The 13,291-nt window shown below is 58.8% G+C and overlaps 1 protein-coding gene and 4 non-coding genes across 5 annotated transcripts; all 5 read left to right on the forward strand.

The window, feature by feature from the left end:
- Positions 1-327: 327 nt before the first annotated feature.
- Positions 328-7,712, forward strand: RPL3 (ribosomal protein L3). The gene is made up of 11 exons (XM_014793220.2): positions 328-447; positions 784-972; positions 1,966-2,158; positions 2,959-3,127; positions 3,709-3,844; positions 4,664-4,850; positions 5,443-5,603; positions 6,142-6,243; positions 6,661-6,756; positions 7,227-7,346; positions 7,612-7,712. Exons 1-11 carry the CDS (start codon positions 328-330, stop codon positions 7,654-7,656), a joined length of 1,518 nt encoding a protein of 505 aa, XP_014648706.2. The 3' UTR covers positions 7,657-7,712.
- On the forward strand, positions 1,443-1,506 carry LOC147913722 (small nucleolar RNA SNORD43). Its single transcript, XR_015556421.1, has one exon. It is a non-coding gene; the product is annotated as a small nucleolar RNA SNORD43 (small nucleolar RNA).
- LOC147913723 (small nucleolar RNA U82P) lies at positions 3,656-3,708 on the forward strand. Its single transcript, XR_015556423.1, has one exon. It is a non-coding gene; the product is annotated as a small nucleolar RNA U82P (small nucleolar RNA).
- LOC147913724 (small nucleolar RNA U83B) lies at positions 4,914-5,007 on the forward strand. The gene has a single exon (XR_015556425.1). It is a non-coding gene; the product is annotated as a small nucleolar RNA U83B (small nucleolar RNA).
- Positions 6,455-6,548, forward strand: LOC147913725 (small nucleolar RNA U83B). The gene has a single exon (XR_015556424.1). It is a non-coding gene; the product is annotated as a small nucleolar RNA U83B (small nucleolar RNA).
- Positions 7,713-13,291: the final 5,579 nt, after the last annotated feature.

Consider the following 13,291-nt stretch of genomic DNA (forward strand, 5'->3'; position numbering starts at 1 on the left):
GCCAGTCAGGGCAGCGCCTTGGGTGGCAGCCTCAGGAGTTAATGCTTAATCCCGAGGAAATAACAGGGGCTGGGGCGGAGTGACAAAATGAGATTATATTCTTGGAAAGACTGGAGGGGCAAGCCTGGAGGCAGGGAGAGCAGTTAGGAGCCTCCTGGGTCACCGGGAGCCCATGCAGAGATCAGCGAGGGCCCTTCATGCAGAAAGTCTGGGAGACAGGGAGGACCAGGCTCAGTGAGGCTGGGCAGCTGGACCCATGACCCCAGGTCAGAGAAGCTCAGAACCAAGCATGGGCCACCGCAGCTGGATTCTGGGAGCGATGGCCGGATGGGGCTTGAGGGAGGCCCGAAATCAGGACGCATTACAGGCAAGCTGGTGTCTGGAAGCGGCTCTGGGGTGGGAGCCAGGAAACCAGGGTTTCAGTCGTTCCTCTCCAACGTACAGCAGGTGAGAGCGGTGGAACTCTGTCCAACTCACGTGCCTGCAAAATGGCAACAACGCTCATCTGCTGTGTGGGACGGAAATGGGATACCACGTGTGAAAGCCCTTTGGAACTGAAGCCCACAGAACGGTTATTCAGTTCCAGAAGTGACTGCATTTCACATGAAAAGAAGCGACGCAGCCATCTTCCTGCAGCGTAACGACGTGTTTCATGCAATTTGGCTGCTGCCCATCGCCGTAGGTTTGTGCCTCCCAGTCCTCTGCCCGCGTTTCCGTGGGTTTTCATGAAGTTTGAACCCAGCCGCTCGCCGTAGAGTCTCTTACTCCCGCCTCCGAAACTGACTTCCGGCTCCGAACGAACGCTGGGCGGGGGCGAGCGTGCGTAGAAGTAGCGCCCGGCACCCGCCCCCTGACCCGGCGTCCGCCGCGGGCGCGCGCTCGCACGCCGGAAGGGGCGGAGCCACATTGGTCTTTATAAACCGAGCGCCAAGTGTCGGAGGGCCTCTACCGGCAGCGTTCGAAGGCGAAATGGTATGTGAGGCGATGATGGGTTAGTCTTTGCAGCGGCGGCGTGGCTGAATCCGTGGCGCATCCTCGCCATCAAGCCTCGCCCGGCGCCGGGGGCCTGCTCTGGGAGTCGGGGGGAGTCAGCGGGATCGGCAGTCAGGCCTATTTTCTGGAAACATTGGAGGCTTGGTGGCCTTGGGCCTGCCGGTCGGCCGGCGAGAGGCCTCGGGGCGGGAGCTGGGTCGGGAGCTGGGGCGGGAGGCCGGGGCCCGACAATGGGTGTGGATCTCTCCAGTTAGTGATAATCGAGGTTGGAGTCTGTGAGTATTTGGGCCAGGAGGACGTTGAGTGGGGGCGCCGGCACTGTTGCTGAGCCGGGAGGTGTAGAAAGCAGCGGCAGGCGGGAGGAGGGACTTGGGGCCGGTGGGCGAGCGTCCTTCTGCGGTGTCTGGACCGGTTGGTACAACTCCGTAGGCCTCTGGAGCTCCAGACACTACAGGTGATGAACTTATTGACGGGCGGACAGAGGCTCTGTGCTGATTGTCACGTTCTGATGTGGCTCTGTCGAGTTCTAGGGGCCTGCGCTCCGCAGTCGAGCTCCGGTCGGGAGCGGGGGAGCGTTTAGTACCCCGATCGCTACCCAGCCATTTGTCCAGAAGTCGCTTTTGTGGTCAGTGTTGCTGACTTGCCCATGAAGCCACCTGCTAAGCGACTTTGAATGCCAGCTTTTGGTGTATTCTTGTCCTGTTTAGAGGAAAAAGCGGGTGTTTCATTTTCTTAAATTGTAAACTGTCGGCTTGAGATAAAGGGTCAGTTCAAATTCAGTTGACTACTACTTTCTGGATGTGTGATCCTGCAAAAGGTGAACCTAATCTAGCCTGTAAGTGTATTACCTGGGTTGTGCTGGGTCTCTGGATTTAGCATCGCTGAGAGTCTTCAGAACCTAGGCAGCTGGGAGTCAGGAGAAGTGCGAGTTCATTACAAGTTTGGGTGCTAACGTTGGTCATGTTCTCCTAGTCTCACAGGAAGTTCTCCGCTCCCAGGCATGGCTCCCTGGGCTTCTTGCCTCGGAAACGCAGCAGCCGGCACCGCGGGAAGGTGAAGAGCTTCCCTAAGGATGACCCTTCCAAGCCCGTCCACCTCACAGCCTTCCTAGGCTACAAGGCTGGCATGACCCACATCGTGCGGGAGGTGGACAGGCCAGGATCCAGTACGTACAAGCTGCCTCCTGCAGCCTGGGGAGGGTAGGAGTTGAGGGTGGGGACTGATGAGAAGGGGCCAAGCTGTCAGAGGAGGGCAGACTTATAAGAGATGGACAGAACCTTTCAGGAGGATGGAAATAATAGGTTTTAGGACTAATATTCCCAAGGTTCGGATGGCTGGCACTACTTGCCTTAGGCAGAGGGACGTAATGAAGTCAGAGCACGGTGTGAGTAAGTTTGTCAGCTACAGCATAGAGAAGTCGGCTGACTTGGGAGATTGCACCTGCTGAGGGTCAAATGGAAACTCCAGTGACATTTTGGTGGCAGCACTGAGCTGTAAGCCTCACCTAAAAGCTTGACTACTACCCACATTTCTGGGTTGTGAAGGTAGAGGTATTGAACCATGGTAGATAATGTTACGTGGTTAATATTTTCTACCCTAGGCTTGGAGCTATTACTCCACTGTGCTTTATTAGTACTCTTGTGTTGTCTAGGTCATAAGGAATTTGTATGCTTCTGGAGATTTCCATGATAGAACTGAAGCCAGAATGTTACGTGGCTGACTAGGGTCCAGGTACTTTTGATTGAGTGAAGAGTAGAAATGCGCTCAGTCTGAAAAGTGTGCAGTAAGGACAGTCCTGGGAGTCCAGATTGCTGATAAGGGCCTCCACAAACTTCTCTGGTATCTGAAGCAAATTGCCTTGCTGGCGGGAAAGGGCACTTCACATTTTTCTACAAACACTGTAACCCCTTCTTACTGGGGCCTCTGGTCAGCCTGCTCAGTCTGATTACCTGCTTTTTTTTGTAGAGGTGAACAAGAAGGAAGTTGTGGAGGCTGTGACCATTGTCGAGACGCCACCCATGGTGGTTGTGGGCATTGTGGGCTACGTGGAAACCCCTCGGGGCCTCCGTACCTTCAAGACCATCTTTGCTGAGCATATCAGTGATGAATGCAAAAGGCGCTTCTACAAGAACTGGTAAGTTGGGGGAGGCCAGGCACGCCCTAGGTTAGGGGCTGGAGAGACGGGGACACTGCAGGGCCTCAGCTCTGAAGCAGGAGCACTGCTCTGCTGTCAGGTATAGTCGCCTTTTGAGCGGAGCACAAGACAGACTTGAGCAGCTGTTGGTGTCTTGAGTTGGGAGCAGCACCTTGAGACCGTGCTTCGGTGTTCAGCTTAGTGGGTATTGTCTGAGGACTCGGTATTTGGCGTTCTCTTGGCTGCTGGGAAGTGTTGAGAGTCCAGTTAGAAGCTGAGAGCAGCATAACTCCCCAGTCCTCCTCCCCGGTGTGTGGTCTGATTAATGGCTCAACTGGAGGAAGAAGTAGCATGTGGATTTGAATGCTGGTGACTTGCATTAACCTTGTGGATCTCTGCTCAGCTCCGCTCGGCTCTGCCCGATGAGCTCCATCCAGGCTCCGCTTGCCGGTGGAAAAGGCTGCTTAGAAGCCGGCAATGAGCCCCGTCCCCATTTGGTGGCAGCCTGCCTTCCGCTCACCCCTCAGAGGGTTGATGAAGGCCTGCACCCGGCCCCCTCCCACTCTGCTCTGCTCCTGAAGGCATAAGTCGAAGAAGAAGGCCTTCACCAAATACTGCAAGAAGTGGCAGGACGATGATGGCAAGAAGCAGCTGGAGAAGGACTTCAGCAGCATGAAGAAGTACTGCCAGGTCATCCGTGTCATCGCCCACACCCAGGTGAGCCCTTGCCAGTGCGCAGTGGGAGGGTAACTGCCTGCTCGTTCCCTTCTGGAGGTGACTGCCTACACGATCATGTGTGGCTTTGACGATCAGGTGCCACCTTTTTGGGGGCCTCAGTGGTCTTCTGAGTTGGTCCTCAGTTTACACTGATTTTGTGCCAAGCCTCAGGATTTTAGGGCGTGGTGAGACTGATTGAGGTTTCTGAAACTTGGTGGAGGGCTAGGCCAGCGGGCAGCCTGGGGCTTGTTGAAGTTGCACGGCCACACAGTCCAGCCACTGCCCTGGGCTTGCGGCCTGGCTTCCTGAGGCCAGGTTAAGGACGGTTGGGGCAGTGGCCTGAGAATCAGTCTGGTGCCTCCATGTGGGTGGGTTGGTTTTCCTGTTGCCAGCAGAGGGCACTGTTCTCTTGGCTCTTAATGAGGGAAACAGAGTATACCCCATTTTAGGAAAACTGGTGCTCGTGATGAGTGAAGGTAGATGGCCAGGGTGAGCTAGGGCAGTGCCCAGAGGAACTGGCCAAGAGGACAATGATGGCAAACACTGGGCTAGTTGGTCGCAGGATCTGGTGAAGTCAGCCTGTCCTGATGTGGGCCCTGTGAGTCTGTTGAGGATCGGCTCAACCTGATGGTGAGTCAGGCATCAGAATTGAAAGGTGACTTGTACCCAACGGGGAGTCACAGCACAGGAAAGTCCTTCACTGTGCTGGTAGGGAAACACGAGTTTCAAAGTTGCCTGACCGTTACGCCCCAGTGTGCATCCCTCCACCAAGGGAGGAGGGCTGAACCTCAGGAGCTAAGCTGTGTCCGTGTCTCCTAGATGCGCCTGCTTCCTCTGCGCCAGAAGAAGGCCCACCTCATGGAGATCCAGGTGAACGGAGGCACTGTGGCCGAGAAGCTGGACTGGGCCCGCGAGAGGCTGGAGCAGCAGGTCCCTGTGAACCAAGTGTTTGGGCAGGACGAGATGATTGACGTCATCGGGGTGACCAAGGGCAAGGGCTACAAAGGTGAGCTTTGTGGTGGCCCGAGTGGCTGTGGCTGACCTATGGGAGGAGAGGGTCTTGGGCCCAGCTGTTCAGTGATGAGACTCTGGAATGAGTGCTGGGCACGGCGCCCGAGTCAGGCTGTGGAAACATTGCTTGCTGCCTTGCTTTTGAGAGCAGCCCTGTGGTCAAGTGGCTGGGGTGGTGTGGGAACTGGGGAGGCCCTTGCTGTCCATTGGACCCAGCAGGGTTGGCAGGCCATTGTAAAATGCCAGGGGGACCTTGGGGATGAGGCCTGCTCCTGACGGTGGGGAGCCACGTGAAGGCGTTCAGTGCACGTGTTCATGTTCTAGTTCAGGGCTGATTGTGGCCGGTTCTTGTTCCCAGAATTCTAACTCAGCATTGATATCTGGGTGGACGTACGAGAAGGTGAGGACATGGTTTGAGGGAAACATGCACATCAAACGCCTCTTTCTCAAACTCACCCGGTCGTTGGGTGTTGGATGTTCTGTGTACAGGCACCACAAATGAGTGTACTCGGGTTGGGCCTTCGCAGCAGGAGGGGGCCAGTGGCGTGTGTGCCAGACACCCCAGTAACAGCACGTGTCTCTTCCAGGGGTCACCAGCCGCTGGCACACCAAGAAGCTGCCCCGCAAGACCCACCGAGGGCTGCGCAAGGTTGCCTGTATTGGGGCATGGCATCCCGCCCGAGTGGCCTTCTCTGTGGCTCGGGCTGGGCAGAAAGGCTACCATCACCGCACCGAGATCAACAAGAAGGTGAGGTGCTGAGGGGTGTGTCCTATGGAGGTGTCATCACAGGGGAAGGACAATCCTGGTGTGGGGGGCGGTCCCTGTTGCCACTGCTCCATTGATGGAGCTCCTGGGCTTCACGCAGACTTAGTTGCCCATGTCTTGCGGGCACAGTTCTGGCTCGCGGGTGTTAGGACTCATAAGATACCATCCTTGAAGCTGGTTCCGGTGCGGCAGACCCTTGGGCGTGATTGGGCCAAGAGCCTAGTCTAGCGGGAGGTTTTGGAGTGGCTTCCATTCATTGTCTGCCGTGGGTAGAAGATCTTTAGTTTGGGCCTAGCCAGCTTTTCTTTGCTCTGAGCCTGGGATACCCCCTCACTAGGACTGAGATTATAGCTGCCTTCTCAGAGTCCTTTGCAGGCCAGCCCACGGCCGAGTGGGGGCGTTACTTGTCCCTAATGGCTGTCCTTCCAGCCTGCTCGGTCTAGGGACACCTGAGGCTCTTGGCCTGCTCTGTGCCGTTTCCTCCTTCCTGAGTTTTTACTCTCCTGTCATTCTTGTTCAGATCTACAAGATTGGCCAGGGCTACCTCATCAAGGACGGCAAGCTGATCAAGAACAACGCCTCTACTGACTATGACTTGTCTGACAAGAGCATCAATCCTCTGGTGAGTGATGGGAGCTGTCTCAGAGCAGAGCCTCTGATGTCCTGGGTCTGGCGGGGGCATCCGCCCTCCTTTGTGCGTCTGCCCCAGGTCTCGCATGTGGGGTGGGGTGCCTGGTACTGTTGGGGCCTGGCTGATGCATGGGGCCTTGTAAGTGGCATGCCTTCAGTCCACTGGTGGGGGCTGGCTGGTGAGAAGTGGGCTCTCGGGCCCAGCTGTTCAGTGATGAGACTCTGGAATGAGCGCTGGGCGCAGCGCCCGAGTCAGACTGCGGAAACATTCCTTGCTGCCTTCCTTCTGAGAACAGCTGTGTCAGGTGGCTGGGGACCGCCTGAACCTGGAGGTCGTGAGTGTTGTCTGACCTGTTTCAAGCCCCATGCTTGATCTCTCTGCTGGCCTGATGGCCTTGCTTCTTCCCAGGGTGGCTTTGTCCACTACGGTGAAGTGACTAACGACTTTGTAATGCTGAAAGGCTGTGTGGTGGGAACCAAGAAGCGAGTGCTCACCCTTCGCAAGGTGAGGTTGGGGGCCTTCCTGATGGTGGAGGGCCCTGTTCCGGGATCCTGCAGCCAGGCGCTCTCCCCTCCTGTGGAGGAGGGGAGAGACGTTGAACAGCTCACGGAACACGGAGCTGGAGACAGGGCTGAGCTTTGTTAGGGAGAAAGGGGGAGTTCAAAGGAAAAGGGGGGACTTGCCGCTCCTTTAGTGCCGGCTTTGAAGTCCCTGGAGGAGGAAGTTCCCAGGCTGGCCGGGCCCACTATTTGCTTCTGTTTTTACATGCGTCCTTGTCGGCCTGGCGGCGGAGGGAGCCTCTTGGGTAAACCCGGCTGGACAGTGAAGGTGTGAGGCGGGCGGGGGCTCTTGGCTCCAGGGTGGCTGACTCAGGTTGAGTTGCTTCTCTGCCCTCCCCGGAGGGGCCTGTGGGCTAAGATGGGGTGGAGAAAGGCCTGGCTCTTCTTCGCTAACCTTCCCCCCTTGGCCCACAGTCATTGCTGGTGCAGACCAAACGGCGGGCGCTGGAGAAGATTGACCTCAAGTTCATCGACACCACGTCCAAGTTTGGGCACGGCCGCTTCCAGACTGTGGAGGAGAAGAAGGCTTTCATGGTGGGCGCCTCTGTCTTGCCCTCGGCCTGGGGTTGGGGTGGCGCAGCTGCCGTCACCTGTCATCCTGCCGACTGCCTTTTGCGTGCGGGTGCAGAGGGAAGCAGCTGTGTGGCTGCTGGCGTCCTGAGAAGGGGGCTGCTTTGTGCCTGTGCTGAGGCTGGGGATCCTGGCCCAGGATCTCTGATCCCACTGGGGTGTGGCTTATTGCAGCTGTCCGGCTGCCTTCCTCTACGTCTGTCCTTATCTGCTGCACTTCTCTCTGCAGGGACCACTTAAGAAAGACCGGATTGCAAAGGAAGAAGGAGCTTAACGTCAGGAGCAGATTGTGCAGCTGGTGGGATCCCAGTAAACATGATTTTCCAGTGACACCTGCCTCTGACTTGGTCTTTCAGTTCTGGCTGCTTCCACAGGGGCCTCGTGCTCCCTGGGGCATGCCGCCCTCGGAGTCTTAGGTTGGCTGGTCTCCTTTTTACCCAGCCGCTTGCCTGGTCCCTTTTCCTGGAGCAGACTAGGTGTAGGGAGGTGAAAGCCGGGCCTGAGTCTGCTGCTGAAGTGCTGAAGGCCGCCTGTTCGAGCGTGTGCAAGATGGGTTGGCCCCCCGGGTGAGGCAGCTGGGGCTCTGTTGGTGAAGTTGTGTTTGCACAGCTTGGGCGGCAGCACGGTGGAGGTGGAAGGAGGCAGTGAGGACTAGATGTTCCCTGGTGCCTTTGGGGTTGCTGATGGGCAGGGCAGGGCAGACCCTGGATCTGTTGAGCGTACAAGGGAGCAGGTTCCAGTTCAGGCTTGTTAGGTTCTCTTGTCATGTGCAGCCGAGTTCTGGAGGGGAGGGGGCTGTCATGCAGAAGCCGGGCGCAGCACCTGGAGCTCAGGGAAAGGGAGCGTTTACTCTGCGGAGGGCCCTGGTTCTTTAGTTGACTGACCCAGCTCCGTCGTACATGTGAGAACCTCGGCCTGCGGAGGTAAAATTACTTGTCCTGGCTCACCCAGCTATCAGCTGTCGGACCCTATTCAGGGCTGGGTCTGCCTTTGGGGGCATGGCTCAGCCCCCCTGCCCCTGCAGGAGGTGGCCGCGCTGTGCCATGTTGAGCAGCGTGTTGAGCACTTGTCTGCTCCAGGCTTGGCTCCGGAATGCTGGTGAGGGGCTCGGCTGCACTGTGCTCAAAATAGCCCAGTCTCTGCCATCTGACTGGCTTTTGGCGAAGTGGCTCGGCCTCAGCAAACCCCAGCACAGTACCTGGCGAGATGCCCTGGCTTGGAGCTTGCTGACTCCCGTTTATCTTGTCACTGGCCAGAGCTGCTTTCCCTGTAGCACCTGGCCGTGCGGCATGTTCTGTCTCAGCAGCCCAGGCGGAGGGCAGAGACCACAGCTGGAGCCTCTTGGACTGCCCTGCCCAGTAGTGGTCTGGTAGCTGGCAGGACCTCTGCCAGTCACCTGGGGTCTGGTGCTGTCAGCCTTAGTTCCCTCATCTGAAAAGGGGCAGTGATAGTTGGGGATGAACGGAGATCCCATGTATGTGGTGCTATTAATCTCGAAGTGTCCTGGAGGTGGCCAAAGTCCCTCTGGTTCCCCATGAGCACGGTACCCCAGCCCCCCGCCCCTGTGAGTGGGTGAGGCCCAGAGTAGGTTGCTGGGTTACCCATGGGCCCTGAGGCAGAGGCCGGGTGAGGTCTGGAGTGCACTGAGCAGGAGTCCGTAGCTTGGGACTCCATCCCAGGGTTTTCCTGCCCAGGATTTCTGGAGCCCCTTCTGAGTTGTGTGTGGGGCAGTGGGCCCCAAATGTTCACTTTCAGGCCAATGCCAGGTGTCCTTCCACCCCTGCAGTGCCTCCCATCGCCTCATCTGCCGGCAGCAGCTGGAGCTGCACTTCTGGCAGGAGCCACCAGAGGGTGTCAGTGGGCAGCGCCTGGGCTGGGCCTGCCCTTGCAAGCCCTGCAGGAAGGCCTGGTGCTGGACCAGGGTCTTGGGTGCCCCACAGTCCTGAGAGTCAAGCCCACAGCCAGAGGGGGTTGGGACCTGGCCCAAGGCCACCAGGCCCCTCTGGCAGAGCCAGGCATGGGACTTGGGCTCCTGTGCCCCAGTCTGGCTCTGTCCAGTCAGGTCCTGGGGAGGATGCTGAGCTGGGCAGGGGGCCTCACCTCGTTCCCTCACCTATCCCAGTTGCCCTTGGTCTCTTAGCCTGTGGGCCTCTGCGTCTCCTTAGGGCAGCCCTGGAGCCCGCTGCCTACCCAGCCCAGGTAGGAAAGACATCCTGGCGGGCCTTGCTCCCTGTCCAGGGCTCTGTCCAGTTGTGGGTATGGCCAAGATGACCCTGGGGATGTGGGGGCCAGAGGACAAAGGCCTCTAGGGCAGAAAAGAGTAGTCTGTGTGCTCCCAGGCTGAGGACACGTGCGCACACACGCATGTGCAGGACCACAGATACACCTCCAGATGACAGGCTGTCACCACACTCTTATATGTCCCCACACACGTGACACATGCACAGAAAGCCCTTGTCAGGGGCAGTCTTGCTTGATGGCCTGAGCCCTTGGCTGTTGACCATCCCCACACCCCCATCCTTGTTTCTGCTCTGCCCCAGGCCAGTGAGTGATGTCGGGCACATCCCGGAACAGTTCCGAGACCCCCCTCGTCTGGTGCCTCGCAGGTGGTCCTGGGACCAGGTGAGGGAGATGCCCCAGCGGGGGCACAGGAGGCTGAGTTCCCGCGGTCAGCACGAATCACAGGGCTCCCCGGGGGGCAGTGTGAAGTTCAACCACAGGGTGTGTGGGGCTGGCTTCACTCACTCAGGAAACCCTGGTCCCTCCTGCGGGCACAGCTCAAAGGCCGCCTCTCAAGGAGCCTATTGCCTAGTTGGGGACGGCAGACAACACGCAGGTGAAAAGAGTTTTAGAAATGAATACTGTGAAGAAGTAAAACAGGTTCCCAGGGGAGAGAGTGATATGGAGTGGGGGGGGGTCCTCTGAGACAGGGTGTGAAGGCTCCAGCCTGGTGGAGCTCTACCGGGAGAACACCCCAAGCAAGGGAACAGCAGGTGCAAAGGCCCTGAGGCCAAGATCCCCGGATGGAGGCAGCTCCCCAGGGGAAGGTCTGTGCGTGAGCTCCGTGGAGGCGGGACCGGATCCCTCTGCCTCCCCAGCCAGGGCCTGGCAGACATTAGGTGCTCAATAAGTGTCATTCCCCCTTCTGGGACTCGCCCGTGCTTGTGGATGTGTCGGGGTGTCCCAGACAGGGGTCCCCAGGCACTTCTGTGGGCCTGTGGTGGGTGGGGCCGCCGTCTCTGTCTCCTGCGCTCTGTGCCTGTGCGTGTCACTGAGGGGGCCTCTCCGAGTGCCTGTCGGCGTGTGCTTCCTGTCACCAGCACCCCTGGACAGGCCTCGCTGGAATCCTGTGGTGACAGAACAAGGAGTCTCATTCCATTTCTCTCGAAAAAAAGAGAAACGAGCATACCTGGCGGGAATTCTGAGCAAGTGGGAACAGGGAGGTGGCAGAGCCACCATGGCCTTAAAAGGCATGACAGAGCCGGTGACTGCTGAGCTCACCTGGGATGGCCTTGGGGGGTGGAGGACTGAGTGAGCTGGGCTCACCCCAAAGTGCTCTGCCCCGGATCCTTGCTGACAGCCTTGCCCTGGGCCTGTGCCGTCAGCCTCCTGTCCTCCTCCCGCCACGACCCTCCCCGCCGCGGGTGCCCGGCCTCCCGCCCCGCCTCACCCTCTTCCGTCGGCCCTCAGTGTGCAGCTACTGGTCTGAAGCTCCCATGGGTCCCTTGCCCTCCATGCGACGTCCCACCGCTCAGGCTGGCACTCAGGCCTGCCGACCTCTCCAGCATCATGTCCCCTCCGGGGTCCAGACGCCTGGCCTGCTCCCAGGAGCCCAAATACTTTCTGTGCCTTGCCGGTAGCAGGCTCAGAAGGCGGGCTAGACCACAGAGAGAAGGGCGCCTGCCCCGACCTCGCTGGAGGCCGCCGAGTACCGTCCAGGGGCCCGGGGCGGGGGTCAGCCAGGACCCCTCCAGGGCCTATTAACACCCCAGCGCTTTTAAAATATCAGATTGTTACCAGGTCCTCCTCACCCATTAGCCCCCTGGACCCACCCGTGCAGCGCTGGCCAGGCCCAACCCCACCAGCCCCTGGCCCACAGTGCATCGCACGCACACTGACTTTGCCCCCAGAGGGCAGTGCCTGGGCCGGCAGGTGGTAACGACAGTGAAGACCTTACTCCTACCAGCCACTGTCTTAAGTAGTTTATATAAACTCCATCTTCTGGTCACCCATCCCTTAAGGCTGGGTCTCCTATTACCCCATTGTACAGATGAGAAACTGAGGCTCAGAGAGGCTGAGTAACTTGCCCAAGGGCACACAGTGTCCAGCCGGTAGGGCTGGGATTTGCACGCAGGCATCTCTTCATCCTGACCCTCTGCTCCCAGGCGTTTCTAAAGCATATTTTGGCTCAAGGGAGAAGGAGTAGGGTGCTCATCTGCTGAGCACCTACTATGTGCCAAGCCTTGTGCTAGAGCCTTTCAGAGTTATTTTAATCCTTATAACCACTATTCCCATTTCGCACATGGGGCCCAGAGGATTCAGAGAACCCTCCAAGGTCACAGAGCTGGAATATGCTCTGCCAGGCATCTTAGGTGCTGGGTCTCCCTGAGTCGAGTGGGTGCGCCTGTTATCACTCCTGCTTTCAGTGAGGAAATCGAGGCACACAGAGGGTCAGCACTGACCCTCAGGTCCGACTCAGGAGTGAAGCAGGGGCTCAGATCCAGGCTCCAGAAGCTCAACGCTAACCACTGCACCACACTGCCCCCACTGAGCAGGGGCCTGGAGGCTCCTGTGAGGAATGGGAGGGACACCATTTCCCAGCAGCCTCTGCGGCACCGATGTTCCTTTGCATGGCACCCCCTCCCCACCACATAGGCTCACACTCTGGTCCCCTGCTTGCTTGATGGATGGGGGGCCAGCGATGCTGCCCTTGGTGCTGCCAGCAGACAGGTGGGGATGGGGGAGCCGGTCACAACCAGCCCCGCCCTCCCCGGGCAGCTGGTCCCAGGTCACCGGCTTCATGTGACTTTGGAGAAGTGGTACCTCCCCACCCGAGCTGTATGCAGCCAGGCGGAGGAAAAGGGCTGTGAGAGAAGGCACTAAAGATAGCAACTCGCCCACTTCCCCATCCTCACTGGCCACCACCTCGTCCCCCCGGCTCCCCCAGCAGGCCCCGCCCCAGCTCGGGCCACTCCTCAGGGCCTGGTCGCCCACCCTGGGGCACAACATGGGGACCCAGGACATGGTCACCATGCAAAGACTCACCACCCTCCGGGCACCGGCCAGGTGGGGCTGTGCCTCATCTCGCTCATGCTGTCCTCTGAACAGGGGGCGGGAGAGTCATTATTACCCCCACTTTGCAGGCAGGGAGCCCGAGCAGAGGAGGCACCAGCTCATTCACACACCAGTGCCCGTGGACACACCTGACGCTGACACAACCACACCGTTTCCATCACGGCCGGGGCCTGTGAACACTCGCATGGCTACACCAAGGCCCATGAAGACGCCATTACCGCGCCGTCAGCCATTCACCTGCGAGTCCGTCTCCAACCACGTGGAAGCATCTACACCAGGGAAATCGGTCAGTATACGAGTCAGGGCCTTCCTTCCAGAGAGCTGGTGGTGAGCTATTTACCAGCACACCACGGGCCCCAACCTTCGCGTCTCCTGCCGGTGGAAGCCACGGGAAGCTGGCGAAGGCGTTGGGTTGATGCAGCCCCTGGAGGTCAGCGTCCTGGGGCACAGGGCCGGGTGGAAGGGTGGGCGCGAATCTGGAGGGAGAGCCCAGCACAGCACCCAGCCCTTCGCTCTGCCTTCTCGGGGCTAGGCACTATCCTGAGCACTTTATACACATATGCCATCAAAGACGGGCCCTCCCCTGCTCAGAAGCTTTCCGTGGCTCCGCGTTT

Source organism: Ceratotherium simum, chromosome 25 (genome assembly GCF_057802395.1).
Source record: "Ceratotherium simum simum isolate JZ-2026a chromosome 25, ASM5780239v1, whole genome shotgun sequence".
Lineage (NCBI taxonomy): Eukaryota > Metazoa > Chordata > Mammalia > Perissodactyla > Rhinocerotidae > Ceratotherium > Ceratotherium simum.

Coding starts and splice junctions, on each gene's coding strand:
- RPL3 (XM_014793220.2), top strand. CDS start 328: ATGGGGCTTGAGGGAGGCCCGAAATCAGGACGCATTACAGGCAAGCTG. Junction 2,159..2,958: donor GGTGGACAGGCCAGGATCCA/GTACGTACAAGC, acceptor TTTTTTTTGTAG/AGGTGAACAAGAAGGAAGTT. Junction 5,604..6,141: donor GCACCGAGATCAACAAGAAG/GTGAGGTGCTGA, acceptor ATTCTTGTTCAG/ATCTACAAGATTGGCCAGGG.